At 46.0% G+C, this 26,712-nt stretch overlaps 1 protein-coding gene across 1 annotated transcript in view; it reads right to left on the bottom strand.

Moving 5' to 3' along the window:
- Nucleotides 1-5,626: 5,626 nt before the first annotated feature.
- The window catches only part of PDE8A (phosphodiesterase 8A), a 140,632-nt gene continuing 119,546 nt past the window's right edge, over nucleotides 5,627-26,712 (bottom strand). The window contains exons 10-22 of the mRNA XM_044438954.1: nucleotides 24,878-24,929; nucleotides 24,733-24,775; nucleotides 21,855-21,932; nucleotides 20,968-21,038; nucleotides 19,325-19,489; nucleotides 17,934-17,982; nucleotides 16,546-16,681; nucleotides 14,820-15,018; nucleotides 14,261-14,478; nucleotides 13,126-13,258; nucleotides 9,069-9,236; nucleotides 7,871-8,000; nucleotides 5,627-6,692 (exon numbers count right to left, since the gene is read on the bottom strand). Coding sequence (XP_044294889.1) covers nucleotides 6,586-6,692; nucleotides 7,871-8,000; nucleotides 9,069-9,236; nucleotides 13,126-13,258; nucleotides 14,261-14,478; nucleotides 14,820-15,018; nucleotides 16,546-16,681; nucleotides 17,934-17,982; nucleotides 19,325-19,489; nucleotides 20,968-21,038; nucleotides 21,855-21,932; nucleotides 24,733-24,775; nucleotides 24,878-24,929 — 1,549 coding nt within the window. The 3' untranslated portion in view covers nucleotides 5,627-6,585. The remainder of the gene's footprint in view (nucleotides 6,693-7,870; nucleotides 8,001-9,068; nucleotides 9,237-13,125; nucleotides 13,259-14,260; nucleotides 14,479-14,819; nucleotides 15,019-16,545; nucleotides 16,682-17,933; nucleotides 17,983-19,324; nucleotides 19,490-20,967; nucleotides 21,039-21,854; nucleotides 21,933-24,732; nucleotides 24,776-24,877; nucleotides 24,930-26,712) is intronic.

Genomic DNA, 26,712 nt, shown 5'->3' with positions numbered 1-26,712 from the left:
CAGGGCCATCTTAACGCATGGGCCTGGTGGGCACTTGCCCATGGGCCCCATACGAATCTGTGTATGTTAACCCTTGGAAAATTGGAAAACTTCCAAAATTAACAGTAGTTGTTGTCGTAGGGGCCCAGTACGCTGCTTTGCCCGGGGCCCATAATGCTGTCAAGATGGCCCTGGTGGGAAGAGTTTTCTAACAATTTGGTCCTAAACACTTTGTTTACAATCCCAAGGAATCTCCCTGTGTGAACACATAGGCAGGCAGTGGGGGGGGGGTCTTTTTTCTCTAGTAAATCACTCCCCTATCTTGGTCTGCGAGCTGCTTCGGTGTACCTTTATCCCCAGCTGCATATCCCGTACATGCCTACAAAGAGGTATGCGCATGGGGGCCTATTCCCCATGCCCCCCAATGCAGGGGGCAGCTTTGCCCATCCCCACCTCAAACAGGCAGGGCTGTCTGCCCCATTGACATGCGTGTCGTTCAGGTCAAAGGCTGGCGCATGATGGACCCTTCGTACCCAGCTGACCTCTCTGATCTGGCATCAGCAAGGCTGCCAAGGACTACCCCGACCCTTTCCATTCCCCTACGGGCACAGGCACTTCTGCCAGACACACACCATAGCTGACTTGTGCAACAGGAGCATAGGAAGCTGCCGTTCAGCAAGTCGGGGGCGCCTTCGATCTGGACAGTCTGGCTGTCATTGATTGGATGACAGCTCTCCAGCCCTACCTGGAGCTGCCAGGAATCGAACCTGTGACCTTCTGCACACGAAGCATGCGCTCCACCACTGAGTTATGGCCCCTCCTGCATAGCAAAACCGAACACAGAGGCCCACTTACATACACACAGTGCCTGTAATGCACTATGTATGTGAAGTTTAATTGTTACCATAATTATTGTAGTTTAAGTATTTTGGTATTTTAATTACTCCCTTTTACTGGTGTCCTGTCTTAATGTATTTTTGGTACCAATTTATGTTAATATTCCTGTACTGTATTTTACTGGTCTACAACCGAAATAAAGTCATTCATTAATGTACTATGTGAAACAGCTGTGGTCAGAAGGGAGACCTGGCTCTACCAGTAGCTTGAGCAACTGCAGTCAGTCAGCACAGATTTCTGTCACCTGGTTGTTTTAACAGTAGCAATGAGCAGATGACTCCATCTTGTTCTGAACTGTACTGCTGAATTGAAGAAAACCTGGGTTTGCATGTGGGAAGATGACAAGCTTCATTTGGTTGTGGCACATGAAAACAACTACGTGGGATACAAATTCTATGCCATTTGCACCAGACTTCAGATGGTGGGTGTTGCGGTTCCAGTAAAACAAAATATAGCAGTTTCTGCAAGGCAGGTATCTGCCCACCCCTACAGACAAGACTCTTGTCCTGTGTGTTTGCAACATGGGCTGGCTGCACCCCATGGGCTGACCTCCCTGCCTGTCCCCCTAGAATGCCCCTCCTGCCTGCCAGGAAATACTACACAGAGGGGCAGAGAATTCCACCAAACATGGCACCCGATGGTCCAGGTAGCACCCAAAAACTGACATAGGAGCACCTTCTGCAAACAGAGTCTTCCATCTGTGGAAAGTACGACCTTGATACACCCATAGGTCTTTACATACAGAAATCCCAAGCAGCAATTGATACTGTAAGCCACCAGCCATGGATTGTTGGTAGTGCCTTTATCAAGTTAACACAAGGGGTAAAATCTAGTTCCTCAAGAACAGCCCTTCAGCAGCTTCTAGTCTGAATGATTAGTTAGCACTAATACACTCCAAACAGTTACAGAGTTGGTTCAGTCTTCGAAACTTGCAGCACCACTAATTACTTGCTAAGAATTTATAGATACACTCAACAGTTTGATAGCCCACAACATAACATCAAAGAAAAGTGTGTTAGAATGAAAATTTCACTTACTTGTTCAGGACTGTGCTTCTGCAACTGTTAAAAGCAAACTGTCTGTTTTCACTCCCAGCGAAAACAGAAAGGAAATATGGGTTGAGCCTTCAGCCAGACCCTTAAAGAACCACACATTTCTTAAAGGAACAATGTAAGTATCAATAGCCATCAATAATTCAAAGTAGAAACAGACATCATGACTCAGAGCTTATGCTGATAAATCAAATTTCTCATTCAATCCACTAAGGTTAACCGTTGGTGGTGCAGAAATCTAAGATGTCTCTCTCTGGGGAAAGGGAAATGTGTCCTTCCAGAGCTGATGTAAGTTGAAAGCATGGAGCTTAGCACCGTGCTGGGTTCTCCCCACTCAGCCGTGACGCTCACTGGGTGACTTGGGGCCAATCACAGGCTGCTTAACCTGCCCCACAGGGTAGTTGTGAGGGTAAAATGGAGGAGAGATAGGTCTGCCAGGAGCTTCTTGCAGGGAAAAGCAGGATCTAAACCAACAAAGATAGATATGGACTTGATCCATTGCTGTGCCTTTAAATCAGGGAGGGGGCCCTGCAGAAGGAATTGCAGCTCCCTTTATCCCTCCCCACTGGCTTTAAATCCACCCCTGAAGGGCCACCCATTCCTCACCGCTGCCTTCCATCTCCGAACATATTGTATCCCCCATCACATGAGGAGACAGTGGGTCTCCACGCATTTCCCTTCTGATCATAATTCCACCAGTCTATGATGTTAAATGTTCTTTGTCCTGTGTATACATATGAACAAGGGCATATGATGGGCAGAAATGACATTTGTTACTGATAGTTTGTTAAATTCCTCAGCACAAAAAACTTACCATCTTTCAGATTAGTGAATTGTAAAATTTAGGATCATTTGTTTATTTATTTGGGATATTTTTAGGCCGTCCAATCACACTGAGTCTCTGGACAGCTCACAACAAAGAAACAGAGCGAGCCAGAAGGGGTCTCCTGGGCCATCTAGTCTGACCCCCAGCTCCAGCTGACTCCACTCATGACATGCCTACCATGTGCACGTCCAGCCTATCCTTGAACACCCTCACCGGTGGGGCCTCAACGACCTCTCGTGGAAGCCCATTCCATACCCTCTGGGTCCTAACTGTCAGGAAGTACTTCCTGGCATCCAAATTGAACCTTGGCTCCCTGGACTTTGCATTTTGAGTATGAAAAGTGCTCTTTTTTGTGCACTATCAAATTAGGAGTGTAACTACTTTATGGCATCCCTTGGCCACTAGAAGCATCTAGAGAGTCACAGGATCTCTCAGTGACAGTGCTGACATCAGAGCATCTAAAAGGGCATTTTAAGTGGCTGTAATCTGCCTAGAGGACATTCGCTTTGGATTAGAAATGTACTACATTTTTTAAAAAGGATTACTTGTCCTGAGATAGGCTTCTGTAACTTGACATCCTCTTGATGAATTTGGACTACAAGTCCCATCATTCTCATGGAATGCAGGTTGGGGAACAGTATCTGATAATGCGTGAAATTTCTAAAGAAACTGAAATGAGGGGCTTATTTGGAAGGTGAGACTGCAGAACAAGAGATAAGGACGTTTGTGTCAGCGCAGGGCTCCTGGCGCCAAAGGCCCGTTTTCTCTGCGCAAATTCTAAAGACTTTTTAAGAGCGTACGTTGGGTACGGAACGCTGGGAATTGTACAACTTTTTCTGTCTAAACATGTGTGCGCTTACACCTTTAGTACACCCTGCGGTTTGTCACTGTTGGCTTAAGAGAAGAGAATGTTTGCTGCCGATCTACCTCTTACAACTGTCTTTTCAGTTCTGCTTATACCATCTGATGAAGTGCCTTGTAACCTTACGGAAGCTCATGCTAACACACTGAAATATCTGAACAACTAATGCAGTGATATATATATATGCCACACTTAAACTCTGACCTTACAATGGGCGAGTCTTGGCACCCTGGAATATCTTGCAATAAATGCTCCTATTGTGAACGTACAGCAACCCACGATAATCAGTTCACTGTTTGACTCAGTGTCCAAACTGGCTGGGCGATTCCAGGAGCTGTCATTCACCAGATCTGAGAGCTGGGCAAGGCTGAGAGAGAGGCGCAGGAAGAAGAAACCCCTGTTGGCATGGAGCACTCATGGCTGAAATGGACTTTTCGTTGGCAATCTCGAACTTATATACGGACTTCTTCAATTGCTACTGTGTTTCCCCGAAAATAAGACCTAGTACAATTTTTGGTACTTGCTAAAATATAAGACCTACCCCAAAAATAAGACCTAGCTGTGCTTATTCCCAGGGCCAGTGGGGAACATAAAGAGCCTTTTTAAACTTTATTTTTTAACTTAACTGAATGCACTGGGTGGAGGAAACATGCTTATGCAGCTCTGCCCCCTGCGGAGGGAGCTGAGCCACATGAGCTGATGCTTCCTCTATACCGCCGGCTCCTGTCACAGGCAGAGTGATGTGAAATGCTGTTGTACATGAATAAGTGTGGAATAATGCTGTACACATCAAAAAACAAAATAAAAAATAAGACCTAGTGTGTTTTTGTGAGCCTACCAAAAACAAAAAAACAAAAAAAACAGTGTCTTATTTTCGGGGAAACATGCTATAAGCATCCCATTCGGGGCAGAGAATGTGTGGCTTCTGGAACCGCTACTCCTGCCCCTTTTATGCCATCCACTGTAATTTGGGATTTCTATGGATCCAAGACTATGTGAACACCTCTTTAACTACTATACTATAGATACAGTTTGCATACAAATGGGCCTTTTTTATTTGGTGCCTTGAGGATGCAGGATGTGACCACACAAAAATATAATCACGATGCCTGGCAGGGTGGCCTGCGCCCTTGGAAAACTCTGCCTTGATGGGGGCTTTGAAAGAGCGCAGGTGACGTGGTGGCAGTTCTGCCGTGGGCAACCTTCATGCCGCTTGCCGAGCTCCCCACCAGCCACGTACTCAGCAGCCACATGCAAGCTGGTACCAAGCAGTGTTACTGATCAGAGACGCACAGGTACGGCAAAATTAAGTCTGCCTACATTTTGCAAATTGTCAGGCACCTTTTGTTCCGTCATCCCTCACAGATGGAAACAGTTTGTGCACAGATGTGTTCCTAAGAATGCCTGCAAATTCACACATACGCAAATTCTCACTCCCAAGAATAAACAAATCACCCCAAAATACAAAAACTGTATATTTTCATGCCGCAGCCATGGAGGGAAGTGTACATTTTCGGCTGGTGTTCTTTTTATGTTTTTGTATTTCTCTATAACTAAATTTGTGCAAAAGTACAGCATTTAAAAATGTACACAAGCCTGCACAACTCAGGAAAAGCTGGGCCACCGCAGAATCCATTGGTCAGAGTCTTCAAAATCCAGACTCAATGAGTCTATTTTGTGGTGTAGAGGTTAAGAGCATGGGACTGGGACTCAGGCGATCCGGGTTCGAGTCCCTGCTAGGCCATGGAGCCAACTGGGTGACTCTGGGCCAGTCACAGACTCACAGCCCAGCCTACCTCACAGGGTTGTTGTTGTGGGGATAAGATGGAGGAGGAGAATGATGTAAGCTGCCTTGAGCCCTTTGTAGGAAAAAGGCAGGATATAAATCGGGAAAAAACCCCAAAAAACATCCCTATACTGATGTAAGCCAATGCACTTTAGATCATAGGTCAACTGTGGCATTAGTGCAAAACATCAGTTTCATTTCTCTACATGGTGCACCAACAAGAGTTTTGATAAAAACTTATTTTAATTAACATAAAATTGAACAATATTCCAACATACACATCTATCCTTACAGTGCAATAAAAAGGTGTCCTCATTGTATGGCATTTTTGCATTATGAAAATAAAATGCATAACGAATATGAATCATGTAACTCTGCAATGCATCTAAAGTTGGCTTTGGCTTTTAAAGTCTTTATAAATTCATAGAAAATATTGAACATCTAACAAAATAAATAAAACATATTTTAATCAGAGATGCCTAATGATCAACTTCAAAAATTTGCAGGTTGGGTTTGTCTGTTTGTGTTTGCTACTAAATTTCTTTTAAAGAGAACTTACTCTCAGTAGTGCTCAGAAGTGAATGATTGCACCTTCTGTGATGTGAAAAAATAGAGCTATGTCCAGTTTTCAGAAGATCAAAAAACTGAAACAAAACAAAACCACTCGTTCCTTCGTTCAGGGTTTGCACGTCAAAGATCTGATTGTTCAATGTAATGGTGTGTGTGTGTTTTAAGTGCTCATTAAAATGCATCCTCATAATTGTTATGAGTCATCCCCACTCCCCAGGATTCTCATCTTCACCAGCAGAGCTGAAGATCTGTAGCCCAGCATCTTTTCTTTCACGATGAAAACTTCGAGCTTCATGTTCTTGGCGTGAAGATGGTGCCAAAAACAGGACAATTGGAACAAAAATGGCCCGCCCTTAGCAGAGGCACTGCAGCAATCCAGTGTAAATCAACATGAAGGGCTTACTCGAGGCTGTGTCCCCCAGAAGGCAGGAAGCCAAGATTTCACTGCTGACCTTAAGGCTCTCTTGAACGTCCAAGCTGCCCACGGATGGGTACAGGAAAGCCCTACTGTAATACTGAAGAGACCCCAACAAATCTGAAAATGCACGATCAAGTACAAGTTTGAAAGATTGCGCTTCCAGATGAATGACGTACACATGGAGAGGCCTGGCCACTATTCCGGTGGCGGTCGGAGAGTCCGTAGCTTCCTGTCATCCAACCCCTTCCAGTACTTAAAGTTGTTGTCCAGATGCTGCATCAGATTCGGCAGGTCTGCAAATGCTGGAGAGGAAAGGAAGCAAGCTTGTTTTACACTCCCAAGCAAACAGACATGGGTGTTTAGTAAAACAACAAGAAGTCATTTTTCAGCATGGGGCATTCTGAAAAATCTAAGATGGCACCCATCAGCCTAGTGGTTCTTTGGAAGCTCTGGGAAGGTTGTTTCCCTCTCCTAAAACTCATGGGTCCAGTCTCTGAAAATATGGAAGATGGGAGGTTGCAATCCTATATTGAATTACCCCGGCGTAAGACCCATTGACCACAAAGAAACTTATTTCTGAGTAGGCATGCTCAGGATTACAATGGAAGGGGTACTGGGTTGTGGTTGCCTTTAAATTTTCACAAATATCCCAATAAAATTCTCCACTGTACTATAGCATCTACATCTCACTGAGGATGCTTTCTTATGACTCTTAAACATCATCCCAGGGTCCTTAGGATACAGGGAATTCTCCCCTTCAGGTTTGAAGACAACACTCCACCTTCGGAGCAGGAGTTGAGGATCCAACCTCCTTCCTCTGACCCTTCTCAGTCGCTGGAGTAACTGCACCAAGTGGACTCTCAAGCTCAGCACCGCGGCCTTGGGAATGGGGAAAGGAGCGTCTTTTGGAGGGCAGGGAGAAGAGGAGATTAGAGAAGCCAGACTATGGGCTATGCGGAGGCCCTTCCAGCCTCCTTCCCTCTCCTTTTGAAGTGCTGTTGCTAGACGGGTAAGGATGCACATCAAAGAAAAATGCAGGGCAGGAGAATGCTGCTCATTCTGCCCTGTGTTGGATGATCAGAAGCCTCCAAGTTTGGGGGCTTCTAATAATCAAGGCTGCAATTGATAAGGATCCAAGAGGATTAAGCCTTCAGCATGCTTTAATTTTATCTCCAAATATTTCAGATCAAATACCTTACTGAGATTTATTGAGGCAAAAAGAACATGGAATGGGTTTTTAAAAAGCTTTGTTATTAATACAAGTAAAATAAACTGTGTTGCATCTCTCTGCAGCATTTGTATATTTTCCAAAGTAAGCATAAAAAATTCCCAAACAAATCACTTTATGCATATTAATTTATTTGCATGGGAAACAATTCCAATTAAAAATGTCCAGAAAGCTCACATCACTGTCTGGCACTGCTCTTGCAATCCCCTCAAATATATTTGAGCCACTATAAGAAGAGAAGAGATCACTCACCGTCCCAAGCATCAAACATGTCAGTGATGAAATAATCGATGAACGATATTTGAGATTTAGGAATGCTACAAGTATTTCTGTCAAAAACTGGCATCACCACAGGCAAGCCTTGTCGTTTCTCCTCATCTGTCTGCAAAGAAAATAATTGTCTGTTATTCTTAATGAGCTCTCACATATTCATTGAAAGCTGTGCTCTCAGCTAAAAATAATGGCACCTGAAGTGATGTATGGAGGCCAAATCATTCGTGCAACTCTATCTTTAAAACACATGCGGAATAGCAGACTTTTAAAAATTCACAGAGAATTGACAACTGATGGCTAAAAGCTCCAGTCATGATTACATTTGGAGCAAACTGCAGGCAGAAGAACGTCTTCTAATCTCTTTAACTGCTATTCTTTTTTCCTTTAGTACATTTGATAGATTTCGCTTCCCAAGTGGCAGTGTCCCGTAATGGCTCTTTCTCCAATAGAGCTTGACATGCAAGAGAGCCTGTTTCTCTCCATTTGACAGCTGTTCCTTACTGACAGGAGTAGGGAGCGGGGGCAAAAATTCCCCCAAGGTCCTACGCTGGTCATGTCCAGAGCACCTACAGGGCAGCGGACTTTTCTGCCCCCGCTGCTGGCATGAAGTGGCTCCCCCAGCTGACTCCAGCACTGACCTGACTTTCCTCCTGTCTCTGCCTGAGAACTTGAAAGGGCCACTAACCGTTAAAAACGGAAAATGCCAAGCGCATGTTTAACATTTGTCTAATGGAATAATCATAAAATTTAATTAGACATTGCATCTGTCTACCATGCACTTCCCCTTACATTTCTTACTCACGCCTTTAAGACAGCGGACTTGAACCTCTTTCTGCTGGAGGGCTGAGTTTGATTTTGGTATTGCTCTCGGCAGCTGCACTCCATTAGTGAGCGATGCTGGAGACACAAGAGGATGTGGCCACCGTCACACAGTCCTCAGAGGTGGGCAAGGCCAAAGCAAAGGGCACTCAGCAAAATACCCGAAGTGCCAGATAAGGAGGAGACGTGACCACCTTGGGCACTAGTTTTGGGCTGCAGCCCTGAGGTTCAACATCCGTGCTTTGCAGGAAGGTGTGGGGGAGAGACGGGACCCATCTGCACATACCTTTCTCCTCCTAGGAAAAATCAGACACGAGAGCTGAGCTGAAATTTCTCCAGCCTGCCACATCTTACCCACCTGTGCGAAATATTCCTCCGAGATGCGCCCGGCCCACTCAATGCACTGCTCCAGAGGCCGACATGGGTTGGAAACATCAGCACACTTAATTAGCATCCGCTTGATCAGGATTCGATTTTCAGGGGACGTGAGGACATTTTTTACCGAATCGCCATCTCCATTTGCACCCTTATCAAATTAAAGTTTACATCATCACCGGGACAAGAGCGACAAAAATGTAATGCACAGAATACCAAGTATGATCAATGTGCTAGGTTTAACATGAGAGAAGTCACATCCTTTTGTTATTCATGGAAATTGAATACATTTTTTAAAAAATGCATGAACGCAAAGGAACTAGATGCCCTTTAGAGTGTGCTATTATGCATATTTATACAATAAAGGTCCTACAACTCCCAGCGTCCCCCAACCAGCTGTAAGTTTCAGCAAAACAAAACCATTAAAAGGAAAATGAGTGGGAAATCAAGCACGGTAGATTTGAACATATTAACTATGCATAAGCTCCAGTGAAGGCCAACCAAATCTCTATGTGTGTGTCCACTGGAGAGTTGCTTCTGTATGCCATCTGTTCAAACACTGAAAGTGTTAGGTCCTCAATCCACCACGCTATAGGGGTGAGCATTTACCCTTCCAGGTTATCTGTACCTTTAGTTAACAGATTCCTAATGGCTTAATCAGACTGACTCACTGGTCAGGTCTTCCCCGGAATACTGTGCTTGCTGCTCTTTATGAAGCAAATTAGAGAAATTGGAATGGTTCAGAGGGAAGCAGCAAAGGCAATCACTAATATGGAAAACAAGGAAGGCCGTTAGCTGGAAGCATGAAGACCAAGACAGTAATATGATGGCTCTCTCCAAAGACCAAAAGGGCTGTGGCTTTTTCATGGATTTCTTTTTTAGAGAGAGAGAGAGAGAGATATACCACCAATAGCTGAAGCTCACTTAGAAGAAGACTTTAAGAAAGATATGAAGGCACACTGGTTCCTGCGTGGATGCCTTTCAAACTCTTGGTTAAATTCCAACCAAATACCGTTCCCTATAATTTTTCTGACCAATACAATTGTACACACACAGAATAACCCAGACTCACATACATTCCTTTTACATGCTGCATAAAACATGTTTTGATTCTTTTATTAGATGCTGAGCTCCTACTTACGCATTTTACTATAACCAATATGCTTATGAAACAAGAACTATAATTAGTGAAATATCTTGTTTCTTTAGAAGTGCTCTTGATTTCTTGCTAATTATGTCCTTCTTTTTCTTGCCTTTGTTTTGCTAGCTTTAATTCGAGGTAAAATAAACTAGCATGAAGAGGACTACCCAAGAGGGCTGGACTGGGTATTGAGTTACAAGAGGCCAGGTTTAGGTTGTTCATTAGGAGAAACTGCATAATGGTAACAGCAGTTCCGCAATGGGGCCCCTTTCTTAGAGTGGGGGTGTCCCTTCTTCACTGGTCTGTTAGGGTGCCCTTTGTTCACTCCAGATTTCCTGATTTGAGAAAAAGGCCAGACTCCCCAGCTTTATGATTCAAAAACCTAGCCGGTTCAGGAGTATGAACCCGTGCCTATGTATATGGGTGCAGGTGGTACAGGAAGCTGGAAACATGATATCAAAAGGTTGGGTAATGCAAAGTGTGCACAGAAATGTCACAGATGGCACCTCTCACATTTCAGGTTGGGGGTTTTTTCCGATTTATATCCTGCCTTTTTTCTACAAAGGGCTCAAGGCAGCTGCCATCATTCTCCTCCTCCATCTTATCCCCACAACAACAACCCTGTGAGGTAGGTTGGGCTGAGAGTCTGTGCCTGGCCCAAAGCCTCCCAGTTGGCTCCGTGGCTGAGCAGGGACTGGAGCCCAGATTGCCTGAGTCCCAGTCCCGTGCTCTTAACCACTCCACCACACTGGTTGTTTTGGGTTCATTGTTTACAATGCGTTTTCTCTATACTTGCGTGCGTGCGTGCATCTGACACTGTAGGGTAATTTGTGCCGCGATAAAATCTCTCAGTCTTTTAAGGCGAGGTGTCACAACCTTCCCCAACACATGCAAACAGATGCTTAAGAGTGTTAAAAGCAGCTGAATATCCTTCCAGAGCTACTTTTGCCCATGCATTTTTTTTTTTACCATAAATTGGAATGATTAAACGTGGATGGCGGCTTCTCTGCTCTCCCCTATGCATGCATCAGTGGGGAAAGCAAGATCTCAAACAGCACCCATAAGCAGAGAAGACAACTATTCTTCAGTAATTAGGTGATTTGTAAAAGCTTTTGATCCTGGCCAAGTCCAGACATGCAGGCTGGAATCCAAAGTCCTGCCTTCCGCTCAGCACTGCCATTTGATCATATATTCCAGTGGTGTCTCCATGGGATCCCCATTGTTCATCATGGACCAACTGCTGGGATGGCCAGAAGAGCTGGTACTTCAGCTCTTGTTTGCTCCCTTCAAAATACTTGGGCCTGCTCCAATTTTGCATTGAATAAATGGAAAAAAATCAAGGGAAACTCAAAGCAGCCCTTTGTCAAGAATGCAAAAACAGCCACCTCCCGCACAGATTGGTACAAAGGGCTGCAAACTTGGAGGAAGCCTTCGGCCCACTATGCAAAAATAAACAACACAATACAGGGCCAGGCAGCAAAGCCAGACCCTCAGTTTCCAGCACTCTCGTCTCCTTCAGTAGCTCTTTCACTACTAGGAACGAAAATGTCTTTCCCAGGGGGCCGAAGGGTCAAACTGCAACAAAAACCAATCAGAACCTGGCAAGTGACTGGCTGGGAGGTGCCAAACCCTTGTTCTCAGAAAGCCCAGATGTTAAAATTATTTTCTCAGCTGCTTGTGGGGACACAGAATGATATACATGTGAATGGATAACAAAATTGTAGGAACAGACCTAGTATTCTGCACCATCAGGGTCAAATTACTCATTATATTCCTTGCACAGTGTGTAACTTTATTTCCTTTTATTGTTACACTACAGTAAGTGTGCATGGCCCTGATTCTGGTTAGGATCACCACACACCAAGACAGGAGAATCAAAGCTCACCTTCAGTGTTTGCTGCTCCCCACCAGCACTCACAGAAGCTGAAAACAGCCGCTTTGCTGAGAAGTCTCTCGCGGTGGAAACGGGAGAGCCCTCAGCAGACCGGCGTGTTGAGCCCCTTTATGTAGAGAGGCCGGAGCTTTGGCTAAGGAGAGCTGTCTGGCTCAAAGCGGCTGTCGTTCCCGTGGCCAAGGAGGACCTGAAGCCTGCTTTCCATGCTGAGAGCCTACACTGCACCACTCACGTGCGTGGGCTGGAATCGGAGGCTCTTCCAGGTTCACCTACGGCCTTGTTCTACAGCTGTGTGCAAATGCCCTCTCTACATTTTCCACCCTGTTTGCTGGCAAAGAAGTGGGAAACATTATTTCATCATTTTTTCCAGAGGAGGAGGAAGTCCCCTGAAGTCTCTCAGAACGGGGCTCACCATTCCTGGGGACGGCAGCCTGTTTGTGAAGTGCCGTCTGCAGCAGCGGCTCAGCCACCATTTCTGGTGGTGTTCTTGAGCTGGGCTTATCATTACGGGGAGGGAGGTGGGGAGGACTGGGTGAGCTCAGTCTGTCCGTTGAACATCCTTCCCCTGCTCTGCAGACTCCCTGGATGCCGACACATCCTGATCAGAAAAAGATCCCGGGACAGGAATTCCCTTTGATGCCTTCCCTTGCGCTTTAATTAAAAAGCGGGGAGCCCACAGGCTGCCAGAGGGAGGAGTGCACAGCGAAAAGCAGGACACTGGCACCCGCTCCTTGGCCACCTTATAAGAAAGGTAAGTAAGGCCCACTGAACCCCACCCAGCAGATCTACCTGAATTTTTCTTTTCCTCCAAACACTTCTTTGAAAGCTGTTACTTTTTAATCAAATGGTTGAAAAAAAGTGGGGGGAAATACTGCACTGCTAAATTTTGCTCCTGGATCAAAAGCCTGCAAGCCTGACATATTAAAGGTGATTACTTCCTAAATAAGCAATTGACATCCGTCCACTGCTTTCATTTCCCTTCTGCTTCCTCGGAGGACCTCTTACCCCATTCTCTTCAAGGGCAGCCAATGGCTTGTTGATGCTGTTGACAAACTTGTTGACATGCTCAAAATGCTTGGTCATTTCGGTGGCCAGGACCATGTCGATAATGGCTTGCCGGAGTGTTCGGTATTCATTCCTGTGCACAGAAGGGAAAGAGGAGAACACGTGGAACGACTCTCCCAAGGCTGGCTGAGTGCAGTGGAGCGGCTGCGAAAAAACTGGGAAAGGAAAGCACTACTTTCTTTTCATTTTTTTACTACTGTCAATGATTTCAATAACATTTAGTTTATTAATCCCTCTGCCGTTAGAAAAAAAACTGGGCAGCAGGTGTGAGCATAAATAGATTTATACATTATGTTGACTTGCAGATAGATTTGCTTGGTTTTTTGCTGTTGCGAAATTGATGCGAGTATGAAAATTTGATAAACGAATGCTGCAACTCTTCAATAGAAGTCAGGCCTGCCTTCTCTACTGCGAAAGCCCAGCAGAACCAAAACAGACTCAGAACAGCAAGCAGCCATGAGCACTGCCAATTAAAATTTGCTTTGAGCATTTAAAATTGCCCCCTTCTGATTAATTAACAATTTTGTTTGATTTCTCACCTGCTTAGATTTGCAGCTAATTTATTAAAGCTGGGAGAGGATGGAAGAATTCGAAGGGAGCGAGAGCACTGGCAAATGGGGGAACACAATAGAACAGAGGTGGGAGGAAGGCAGATCCCCAAACGTGTGGGACTTCAACTCCCAGAAGGCCTGGTCTGAATGGCCAGTGATCAGGAATGCTGGAAGCTGATGACCAAAACATTTCAGAATCTACTTTCTACCCACTTCGGCTGTTTTGCCAGGGGCCTCCTGCTTGTATTGCTCAAGCCTTTGGGCTAAGCACAGATTCACAAATCGTGGTCTCCTGTTACCAAATCATAGTTACCGTCATTCACATTTAGCCATTAGGAAGTGGTGCAATCCTCAAAAGTCCACGTCTTTTCTCTCCATTTGAATCCAGCCTTAGAATATCACACCCGCAGACAGTAAAACTCTCTCACTACTATTATTTCCATGCATCTTTTTTCTTAATTCCTTTAAGAGCTGTAGAGAACGTAGTTTCATCATGGCAGATATCACTATTTTTTTAAAATTACCTCTCCATGTTTTTAAAAATATTGCATTTATCATCCCGGGTGGTGATCTGGAAGGCCAAGGCCGCATGATGGCTCTCCAACACCGCAATGTCGTTGTACAAAATGGCAAGCTCACTCCCTGCATTGCACAGGAAGGAATTTGTTCTCCCCGGGTGATCCACGTCGTGCACGGTGGCAGCAATTAGTGCAGCAACTTCATCGATGGGATCCAGAGTTTGCTGGGAAAAACAGAGGAGGAGAAATGATGGTCTGGGGAGAGGTTAGGATCCTAGGCTGGTCTTGCACCAGTTCTGGAATGAATGGCAAAGCACCGTAGGCTTCCGGCCATCCCGTGTGGTGCTCTCCCAGCATGTGGAGCCCGGCCCGAGTGATTTGCGCATGGTCTGGGACCCCTGCCACTGGGTCCAAGCCACCCCCGGCTGGGAAGACACCATACTCATCATGGCGTGTGAACTGGTCCCGACCTGTCCGGAGAGAGGACGCTGGTGTGCATGGACACATGGGCAACTGTGTGGAGATGGACAAATGCACCCTTCTTTCCCTGTGAGGCTGAACTTACTTTTACCCTTTCTTTAGAAAGGAAATAGGCTGTGGCGTGCAGCACATCAGCAGAGTGGGTTGAGTTATGATAGGAGTTGGATGAGTGGTAATTGGCTTCAATGACCTGCAACCATGATCGCAGAGTCGACTCTGAGCAATTAAGGAACTCGCAGATCCGAAAGCGGGCAAACATTTTCAGACCAAGATAAACTAAAGGCCTGGAGGGGAACAGAAAGCAATTAGTTTTTCCTCCAAAGTGACTGCGATGGAAGCAAAACTACAACAACTTGCAAATGACACCACACTCTTACCGCACCCTTGTTTTAACTGCTGTCTGTCTGTCTGTCTGTCTGTCTGTCTGTCTGTCTGTCTGTCTGTCTGTCTGTCTTTCTAGAATTTTAAGGCTATTTTTAGGGTTAGGGTTTGCAAAGCAATGTGCAAAGAGAAGTAAGGTGCAGCAGAACCATCAAAATATTTAGGTTCTCTAAACAGCTTCTCTGACACACAAACAATGCATGGTTTGAATGAAAAGCAGCAGACAGGCCTGCTTAAATGCCAACTGGAAGGGATGTTCACAGTTTTGAGGCCACCACTGGAAGTGTGTGTCCCTTCTGCATAACATCTAATCAGGCTTAAGGTTGACACTTGATCCCTGAAGCAGAACACTGAGGCAGATCTTAGCATACAGACTGGATCACAACTGAAGGCGCTCCTTCAGATAACATTCACATAACCTAGTCTTGAGCCATTAAGACTTGAGCCATTAAGCCAGACTAAAACAACAAAAAGTCTTGAGGTATTAAGACAGACTAAAACAACAAAAAGAAAAAAACCCTGAGATAAAATTTAATCGGTTTGCAACAAGAAAAGCATTCGCAAATTAAAGCATAAAAGAAGCATTTGCTACTGGTGGCCTGAATGTAAACTTTGGCTACTGCAATGACAGCCCGGGGCCAAGACCTGTCCTACCAGTAGGGAGAGTGAGAATGCCTCCTTCAGGTGGTAGGTGTATAGGGCAACACAGAGGGTTCAAACAGCCTAATAGGCCACAATGAAGGGTTGCATTCAGGTGGGTTGTTTTTGAACTGTGGGCTGTTGTTGAAATGTGGTTAGTTTGGCTAACAAACCGTTTTTAACCAAAGACAATGCACAATTCTCAATCCAGTAACAAACCATGGGTTGCTGTCAATGGTTAACAAACCATGGTTTGTTAAAGCAGCTGTGTTCAGACCACAAGTTACCCCATGTTTCATCAATAACCCATGGTTCAGTGACTACCTACACGGAACCCATAATCATTCCTTGAGTATAGGTTATCCTGTTGTTTTAAACACTCACTGTACGTTATTGAGCATATTATTCTTATCACCAGTTTGGATAAGATAGGGAGACACCAGCTGGAGCACAGGATTCTGCACAGGTGGACAATCACATCACTAACCGGGACTTTTGAAACACTCCAAAGATCAGTTGTTTTGTTTGTTCCAGATCACTTATTTACAGTTAATAACCCAGTTTAGAATTACTCCTCCTAATATTCAGGTTTTGTTCACAAAATGGTCATAAAGGTAACTGGCATCTCCTCTTCAGCCTGCTGCCCTCTCCCAACCCAATCCTCCTCACAAGGAAGCTGAGAGGAAGACAAGTCTTCAGGAGGAAAGATGGAATAAAAACTCTTTGTCATGCAACTCTTGGCTGCTTTTCACAGGTGCCGTCCTTTGTGTTGTTGCTTCTTCCTAACCAACCTTTTATGGGTCGCTGCTTCCAGTTCGAAGATGTTGAAGTCCCAGCATTCTTCGTTCTCCATTGCTTGTGCTATCCTTGGCGGTATGTCGTTAAGGGAGATGGGTGAGATCAGACTTCCTGGAACCTGATGGGTTTCTAGAAAAGAAAGGCACGCAGAGAGCATAATTAGAAATGCATTCTGCCACTGGCCGAGCAACCAGGCCAGGCTAGCAGCCGCACACCCTGCCAGCAGCAACCACATCCAGTAAGACTCCACTCAGCCTGGACCCACCTGGGGCAGTAAAGCTGCTTGTATTCCCCCTCATTGCCCCAGGAACCAACTACCCACTTCCTTCCTTGCTAGAAAGAACAGGCCTCTTGAACAGCCCATTGTCTAGGGGCTAGAATTGAAGGGAAACACGCTCCAGCTTTCTCCATCTCCATAGAGCTATTGGCTGCCAGGTTCTATCTTTATAAACTAGGAGCAGAATTGTAACCTGGCCTCTGGAGTTCCACATTTGGACATGGCCCTTCCCGCTCATGTTGCTAGTTTCTTGGCTTTTGTGCTTCCTTCCCATCCCGAAAGGCATTTCCTAAGGTTTCAGTTACTGGTGGTGAGTTCTTTAAGATAAAATCTGCTGGTATTTTGGCCCTGCTCTCTCTGCCTTGGGCCCAGTCCACCACTGGAATATGGCTTCCAGGAGGGCCACCCAAGCTGAATTTGGTCCCTGGACTGAAAGAGGCTCCACACCCCTGCCTTATAAAGTGCAAAAGGCCAGGAGGCCCACCGGTCCAGATCAACAGCTGCTGCAGGGAGAGAGCCAGTAAGGGCTGGTTGTTCATGTGTTGGACCGGGGACCAAGGAGATCCGGGTTCTAGTCCCCACCTGGCCATGGAGCTGACTGGGTGACTTTGGGCCAGTCACTGCCTTTCAACCCAACCTCCCTCACAAGGCTGCTGTGCGGAGGAAATGGAGCTATGTAAGCCACCTTGGGTTCCTCACAAGAGAAGAAAGGGCAGAATATAAATAAAAAGTTACGCAATGCTCACACTAACTCCACAAATTTTGCCTGCATTTGTTTATCTTCCTTTTCCCTCCCCAGCTCTCTTTCCTTTTGTATCATGCCTATTAGACTGCATGCTTGCAGGAAGGGACTGTCTTATCCTCCCATCTCTACACAAAGCTTAGAAAATGTCAAATGGTTCAGTTAATAAAAGCATCAGCAATTTATCAGGACCTTTTTTCAAACTGAATCTATCCATAGGTTCTTTGTACTAACATTATCTGGTTCTTGACTGTTATGTATTGTGATAACTGCACAAAATTTTACATAAGCTCTTTTTCTAATCATCTCTAATTATCCATACTTAAATAGTAGAAGGTCAGGTGAACAAACTGTATACTTACGTTTTGCTGATAAGATATACTCATTCCCTGATAATCTTCGTAGACCATCCTGTTTAAGAAAGGATTAGAATGTTAAATGGAGGATGACTGAGACTTTTAAAAAATATTTTATGTTCCAGATGTTCAAGAAAGTGGCTGCAATGCAAAGCAGCAAAGATTATGCAGAACCCACAGCTGGAAATAGCAGGACTCCAAAGTCTATCAGACCATGTTCCACTGGCCCTGAAGAAAGCGTGATGGCGTTCTGTTGATTTATGGGCAGACAGAAGCTGGGGGGCCACAGGCTGGCTGAAGGCTCGGGCTAGTCATGTAGCAGCTGCCATGGAAGCACAGCCAGTCAGAAGGCAAGTAACTCCTCAAGCAACTGAGTAAAACCAGAGCTAAGGGCTGAACTCCAAAGCCAGTCCACATATTTGATTGCTTGATATTGAAACAATACAATACAAACCCTAATATAATACCAATTTCAGGCTGTAGCCTTATGCATGCTTACGTGAAATTCAGTGGGAATCCTTCATAGGATTGCTCTGTTCATTCCATGCATGCATCCACGCACGGACTTTCTCCAGTCCCAAACAAAAGAAATTGCATCCAGCAGCAAAACTAAAGAAGTATTTTTTTACAAGTATTTTTACTAGTAACCTCCCCAGGAAGCCTTATGGCTAATGGGGTGGGATAAAAATCAAATAAATAAATAAATCCGTTTTTCCTACTTGAAATCCACTGTCAACTGCTCCATTCCCCACCTGGCACTCCTACATCCTCCTCTGCTCCTGGAAAAAATGCTGTCTGTGTGTGTGTGTGTGCACACGTGTGCGTACATGTGTTGTGTGTGTGTGTGTGTGTGTGTGTGTGTGTGTGTGTGTCGAACAAGAAGGGACTGGGATGGGAGAGAAAGGAACAAGCACTGGCAGGGAAAGAGCAAAGCAAAAAAGGTGGCACTAGAAATACCAAGTCTAGATGCTGGGAGTAGAGAGAAACAGCAAGATACAGGGTGAAAGGGGGACAAAAAGCAAACCGAGGGCTACAGAGAGAAGGAAAGAAGGCTAGGAATGTAAAGGACATAGCAATAAAGGTTGGAGACATCTGCAGATGTGGAAGAAAACTGGGTGGGGCCGGAAGGCAACTTGTCTGGTCTTTTTCTGCCCACTGGACAGCTGACTGGCAGCAGGTTCAAAAATGGAATAAGAACGTACAGCTGAAATACTTCTCAATGTATTTTATTTTGAAGAATACATTTTGAAGGGGGCATGGAGTCAAGAGCGTAGTGGATACTTTGGGGGGTCTCATGGGTGGTATTGCAACGGTTGCATGGGTACCGTGTTGGAGACCATGGGGAAGATTAACTGCCAAGCTTCCCTTCAACTCTAAAATTCTGTGATCAAACCTACCGTCATCAAGCCTCCCACAAGGTCGCTTGTATGTGGGTCTTCATCCTTCGTCCCAAGCTGTGGAGAGTATAACTCTGTGGTACGCAGGATCTCAAGGACTCTGTCTAACGCTTCAGCAACCGGCATTGGACTACTTTCTTGTGCAGCGTTGATAATATTTATTACCTAGATTGAAAGAGAGAAACCTGTACATTCTAACCGTTTCTTCCCAGGAATGTCCCCAAGGACACGGCTACATTTCTCCTGGTTGCATTTTTGAGCACAACGGCAACTGGGCTATTGGGCTGAAAGAACCCCTCCAGCTCTCAACCACCTTGTTGAACTGTAAGTTCACCCGGCGTGAGAATGATCTGGGATTTTTGCCTGCCTCCAAATATTCTCTCCATCGCTACCCATGCAGGAGTGTTCCATCTGAAGGTGTGTGGAACATGAATATACACTCAGAGCTAATACGTTCCAAGGAGTAATTCCAGAAGTTGAAGTGTAGTTTATTATCAAAACCTCAGGAACAGAAGAAGCTGCATTATTCAGATCTGTACTAAGCAGAGCTCATTACTGTCTATGGCAATGTCATTTGGACATAATGCTAAACCATGGTGCCTTGGACTCAACCACTCTGCCTTGCCCTTTCCTCTTCTGGCCTTGTTAAGGCAAAATCAGAAACTTTATTTTCTCCATTTTCATTTAACCACAGTTTAGCATGATATCAGAACTGGGCAGACCGTGGTTAGTCTTAACTGTAGTTTACTACAACAAGAAAATATCCCAAACCTTTTTTTTATGAAGCTAGCATATTTCATCAAACCATTATTAAGATTAACTATGGCTGAGGGTTAGGATGGAATCCCAGACTTCAGTTAACTCAAAATGGAAGCAAAAAGCTTTTGGTCTCCTCCTCATGGTTGTGCCAGAGAAAAGGAAGAGAATGAGCACAGAAAATCTGTGGCTTGGTTCCATGTTTGGTGTTCTGTCAAACTAAGGCCACTGACTGGGCAGTTTAGCACAGCCCTCCGCAACCTGATTCTTCCTAGACATGCTGGACTATAACTCCCAGGGGATGCTGGGAGTTGTAGTCCAAACTCACCTGGAGAGTCCCAGGTTGGGGAAAGCTGGTTTAACATCATCATCCTCATCTACTGCATGTATATCTTACATGGGAAACTCAGGGTGAGGTGCATGGTTCTCTCTCTCATTTATCCTTACAACAACCCAGGGAGGTAGATTAAACTCAGTGTTTGTGACTGACCACAGTTTACTGAGCTTGAACATCACATGGAACTGTGGTTGATTTAAAATCAAAAGCAGATATTTCCAGTCTTCTCTGACATATGAAAGAGGAGAGAGAAGAGGAAGGGGGAACAAGCAAACCTAAAGATCCTGTGGTCTTGCTCCCATTGTGAGAAACCATAGCTCCCTATTACATCTGAACTAGCTGATAGTCTACAAGGTACGGATACTGAAGTAGTGATGCCAGTGACCTAAGAACAAGCCATTTGGCACAATAAATGGGACATTCTCCTTTGCAGGCACATGCACGCAAGTGAGAACCACGGAAGAGCATGGTAGCTTTACAATGGGACACTGGAACCCCTTAGAAAATCACTGGGACTGGATCAAAATGACGTCAGACTGTGACGTCTTACCTTAGTAATCGGTGCTTCGATAGTCATGGAATGTATCCTGGCCATAGATGAATGCCTTCTTTGTGAACTGCCTAAGCGGGAGAAAATTGAATGAAATCAGTGGATGGTATTCCCAGGTGGAGGGCAGCTACTCTGTCTTTTCTTTTTAAAAGATTTTTTTCTGGTAAGGAAGAAAGGAGACAGAAGAGGTAGGAAAAGATGGAAGGGCTATCCTTGGAAGATGTTGCTTGTTCCCCTCTAAAATTCCATGAATGAGGCAGGAAGAAGGGTTGGAAGCATCCTTGGTCTATCAGAATGACTATTATTTCATTAGATTCATTCCTGCCTTTTTTCCTTCAATGCACTCATGGAGGCTAGCATAATCCTCCTCCTCCTCCTCCTCTTCCTCCTCCTCCTCTCAATCTTATCCTCGCAAGGCAGGTTAGGCTGAGAATCAGTGACGGTCCAAAGTCACCCAGAGAGCCAAGAGGGGACTAGAACCCGGATCTCCTGCATCCTTGTCCAACACTCTAGCCACCACGCCACACCGGCTCCCGTTTGGTAAGTGCAATTCGCAATTTGTGCAAACTACATTGGGTGCAAACTGGCTGATTCTGTACAAATTACACTAAGGCAAGTGGTTTTGGGGTGTTTATTTGCACAAATTCTACTAACAATTAAGATATGCAGATTATGAAAGTCTTACAAGTGGGCTTGACTTGCACCACTGCAGTGCTAACAAGCCAAAATTCAGGAGGCACCTGGCCGAATCACATCCGTCAGATTTTCACCCCACTGCCAGATCCCTCACACATCCCTATCCAGCCCCTTCCTCTCTCAAGGTGACACTGTCAGCTCCTTCCAACAGGAATGGCTGGGGCATGCAGATGCAGAGTAACACAACGTACCATCACTGCCCCGAGAGGTGGTTGATCTGACGTCTAAGGAGCCTTTCCTCCTGTCCTTGTGCCTGCAACTCTGGATATCTGTAGAGACAAGGGTGTTGGGTTGTTATTACACCTGCGAGAAACCATGCTCCCCTTTTCACAAGCCACAGAGCCTTCCTGGTGGCTGCACGAAGGCTTTGGAACTTCTTGCCAAGGGGAGCTGGCCAATCCTGTTTCCACAATATTTTTGTACTCGGCCAGGCCTTGGCCTGCAAAGCTGATTGTTCTGGCCACTCTGCACGTTGCATTGCAGTCAACCGCCTGGTTTGATCGCTTTGGTGCTCTTCATGTGCCATCTGCCCTGGCCTGGTTCTGTTCTCATCTGCTGGAGTACAACCACCATCACCCTCAACTGCCATGAGCACAGCCTCATTCCAGCCAGGATAAAACTCAGACATTGCCCTTGACATATTAAAATCCAGAGTGAGGCAGCTGCATCCACAACTGCTCCTTAGGAACAGAAAATGAAATCAGCATCGCCTTCTCCTACATACCTATTAAATATTCAAGGTTGCCAGCTTTGAAACACAGCTGCCTGGGGCAGAGAGCTTTCCATTTATTTAGTCTCCCTGCCAGAATACCACTTTATTGCTATGCAAATATTATTGCTTTCTCTTGCACTGCGTAATCTGGGCTTTTCACTGTGGTCTTCTTGTCACTGCTTCCTAAGAAATGCGGTAAAAAAGAAGGAGGCATGCCAGGATTATCGGAGAGTGGCCCCCCCTGGCCCCACTCCCGGAATTGGGCATGCATTCCAACTCTGCCAGGTTACCCTGGATGGCGACCCTGGAGAGCCTTCGCACATAGGTATTGGCCGGGTAGCTATGCAAACTCATGCATGCACCTCTTCCCTGCAGATGATGTGCTAACACGTGGGCATCTGGCGGTCAGAACAGACCTTTTTATTTAAACGCCATTTTAATTGTTAACAATATTTGCTTATTTATCTGGCCAGGGTGACTTCTTTTATATTTTATATTTATTTTATATTGTTAATTTTAATTTTATATTGTTATTTTTGTATTTTATTGCATTTTATTGTGTTGTAAGCCGCCCCGAGGCTTCGGCAAGGGGCGGCATAGAAATGTTCTAATAAACAAACAAACAAACAAACAAACAGGGGTGTGTGCGATGGCAGGTGCGGAGGGCACAGCCTCCATCCTCAGGAATAGTATGATGCCCACTTCACGTGCGTAGCATGTGAACTGGCATGGTAGCGCGGCATCTAGAGGTCTTGGGTATGAACTTTACAAAATATCGCTCAAAGCACTTGTGGCATAAGAGCTCTGAGTCCTTGTGAAGGAAAATGTTAGAGACTGACCTCTGCAAAAACCAAAAAGGAGGGACCACCATGGCCAAGTGCTTTGCAAGTAGGAGGCCCCAGATTAAAAGTGGGGGGCAGGGACCATGTTCAGCCTCTGAGCAGTCAGAGCAAACACGCAGGACAGGTTATCTGACTCGGCATATTTCTGTGTTTTTTGATCAATTTATAGACCACTTGATTCTATCTGAAAAAGATACCACAAAGTGGTTTGCTACATACAATACAAAGTGTTTGTGGTTCAGGCATTTAAAAAGAGTATATAAGGCATCTCAATTAAAAGCATTTTGCAAACCACATGCCCAAACCATTCTCAATTAAAATGAAGGAACTAGCAATCAACTAATCAGGCAGTATGTACAGCAGTTTCTATTTTCTTTGCCTGTATCTGCATTCTGGGCATACTGGACTGCTCCACAGGGCTGTTACAAAGATCACTGTGATGGACTGTGTGAGCACACGCATGCGTGCCTGTGTATGTATGCATGTTTGTGAGGGGGGTGCAAAAGGGAAAGAGACAGAGAAAAAGAGTGACTGCACGGGACGGTTTGCACAGGGTGTTAAGCCACCCTGCGAATGCATGAAGTGGGCTGGCTGCCTGTTGGGGGAGCGAGGGGACCATGGGGCGCACTCGGCCTGCTTCCCTCCTTGTTCCCCCTCCGCCTTCCAACGGTCTCCGGCAGGCGCCCCCAGTGCCTCTGCAGCAGCACTTCATTTGCTGGGCCGCTGCCCTGGGCTTCGCTGCTCCGCCTGCAGCCACTCCTGAGCGCCCACGGCAAAGTCACCCAGCGAACCACCAGAGGTCTCAACTACCCTAAAACAAGCCATGGGTTCTCAAGGCGGCTGGCTGGTGAAAACCAGGCACGTGCACTAGGTCTGCACAACACGGCAACCCACCGTGAACCATGGCTATTCGTGAACAAGTGAGTGCACGTGAAAGGTGCTTTGAATCTTGGGATGAAGCAAGTCGAGCAATTACACCCGGCATTTGGCACCCCTTGGTCACCTTGCCCGTGATGAAAGTGGAAATGCTTTTCTATTTTTTTAAAAATCCGAACTTCTATTTCTGTGTCATGTTTAATTATTTTTGTGAAATACATGCAGGGCTGGACAGCTTGCATGCCACTTGTGAGCTCTGTGCGGGTTCGCCACCCCAGCCCTTTGCAGCCTCCACGTGCCCCAGCAGGGCGCCAGAATGCGGGGGGAGCCCCCTTTGGGGGGGGGGGGGGAAACTGGCGCATTTCTGCTCTGTGGCAACATAAAAGGACCTTTTCAAAGGAAACGATCGGGCGAATGTTTGTGGTATGGCAGCGGGGCAGGCAGGAACGGGGGGCCAGGCAATGTGTCCAGCCGATCCCTGGAGGTCACCCACCCTGACCAAGAATAATTGTATTTCTAGAATCTGATACGGGGGATATGCATTGTAAAACACAATTACTGATACATGTCAGATGGCAATAAGCTGAATTATTCTTCAAGTATGAGCAGCTTTCCTCCTACAGGTCTGCAGTATCCTACCTGTTTGGGATTCAGCTTGGACACGTTCGCAAACCCTTTCAGCCTGCAAACCAATGGAAGCAAAACACAGAATTAGCCAGAACGCGAGGTTCACCCTGGAATGCACCCCCTTCTGTGTGCATGGCACGCACTTTTTTCTGCCTACCTTATTGTTGTCATTGCAGGGTCTACTAAGCGACACATAGTGTCTAATTCTTCTGTAGGAAAACAAAGCAGAACAATGCACCATAACGTATTTTTGTCTGCACCAAGTTCAGCTTTGATTCTGCTCGGGTGGGATCTCTTTTCCTAATTCCTAAGTAATATGTAGCCGGGCACTGTGAGTTCACCAGGTTGCACAAGCATTCCAGTTGTGTCTCTCACCCTGGGCTGGCCCCTTGTGCCAGACACCCCCGGTGGGAGCGCCTTCGGCCCCTGCCTCCCCACTGCCACGTCACCCGCTGCTCGTGCTCCCCATCTGCCTCCTCACCATTGCAGCCGCTTGCTCGCACGACAGGCAGGGCCAGCAACGAGGCCGGGGCATCCGCCACTGCTCTCTCCCATCGTCTCAGCCCGGACGAGAGGCTGGGGAGCAAGCAAGCTGCAGGGGTGAAGAGGGGCAGAAAGGCCAAGGAATCCCTGAGCCAGCCGTCACTTTTTATTTTTTTTAAAAAAATTTGGCTTCGTGTGTGAAAACCTGCCCTTTGGATCTTGCAAAATGCTGTGCCAAAGTCTGCAGGCTATTAATAAACCCGATGCTGATGAAACACCCTTCTTTTATTTACAGGTTGGCAACTGGGAGGCCGCCATCGATCAAGGATGCCTTCTGCGGCTGACCTCTGGCATAATTCAGGAGGAGGGCCAACACAGGCACGCCTTGTCACAGGTCCACAGTCCGGCCCTTGGCACCCCTGGTCAAAGGAGCTTTGGTAGCAAGGAAAGCCAGTCTGCCCAGCTGCTGGAAGGCCGCTGCTGGTCAGGGCACCGCTCCTCGGCTGCCTGTGCTGCTTGTGCAGGGAAGGGGCCAAGGCTCAATGGCAGAGCACAAGCTTTGCTTGCAGAAGCACCCCGTAAGGCCAAGTATGTTGGAAAAAATGTTGCTGGAATGGAGACACTAATCAGCATCGACCACACTGGGCTAGAGGGATCAAAGCTCTGACATGCTGTAAGGCAGCTTCCCAGTTGGATGGCCTTGTATTTGCTTTTGCAGAAGACATTCCTCTTTTGGAAGGGCTGCCCTGACCAATTCCAGTTTAACCAAGCAGGGCAGCAAAAACTGATGCCCAGAACAGGTAGCATCTGGCACCAAGGTGCCACGTTCTGCATTTCTATTGACATTATAATAGTTAACTCTAATTTTTTATCTCATTTCGTCAATTGGCATGTGCAGATTTTTTGCAAACTGCGATCCCTCCCCACTGCACTTTTGGTGACATGTTATCTCTATTTTGACCATTTCTGTGTGGCCACCCTACTTCCTCGGTTCTGTGTCTGCTTCAGCTAAGTCCCTGATCTCTAAAGTCTGAGACAGGATGATGCGTCTTGTAAACAAAGAAAAAAGAGGAAGATTTCTGCAGGGCTCATAAGTACTCTGAACATCGAAGGAAAAAAACATCCTACTTATTTCAAGGGAAGTAGAATGAAGTTAAGACAAAACCAGGGGAGTCTGCAACAAAGTGCTGCAGTACAGAGTCCTTCTAGTCAGGATTCCAGACACGCCATTCCATTTCCTTTCTGACCGGGTCCCCAGTGTTCCTCCAATGGCTGGTTAGCCTCTCTGAGCTGACATAGCATACTCAGTAAATCCTCAACGTGCTGTTCTGGAGTTCTGCCCCTTGCCTGCCCCACGGATTTGTTGTTAGAAAGACTTTTGGAACTTCTGAGAATCGTGAGCCTCCCTCTTCCACATGGTTGGTGCTCTTCTGGCTAAATAAAGATGGAGAACTTTAGGGGAGAACTGTCTGGAGAACTGAGGTCTCTATTACTGTGTATGATGTAAGC

The sequence above is a fragment of the Varanus komodoensis genome, unplaced genomic scaffold (genome assembly GCF_004798865.1).
Source record: "Varanus komodoensis strain SLA01 unplaced genomic scaffold, ASM479886v1 scaffold33, whole genome shotgun sequence".
Lineage (NCBI taxonomy): Eukaryota > Metazoa > Chordata > Lepidosauria > Squamata > Varanidae > Varanus > Varanus komodoensis.
Note: the sequence above shows the minus strand (reverse complement) of the source record. Positions and strands in the feature narration are given on the sequence as shown.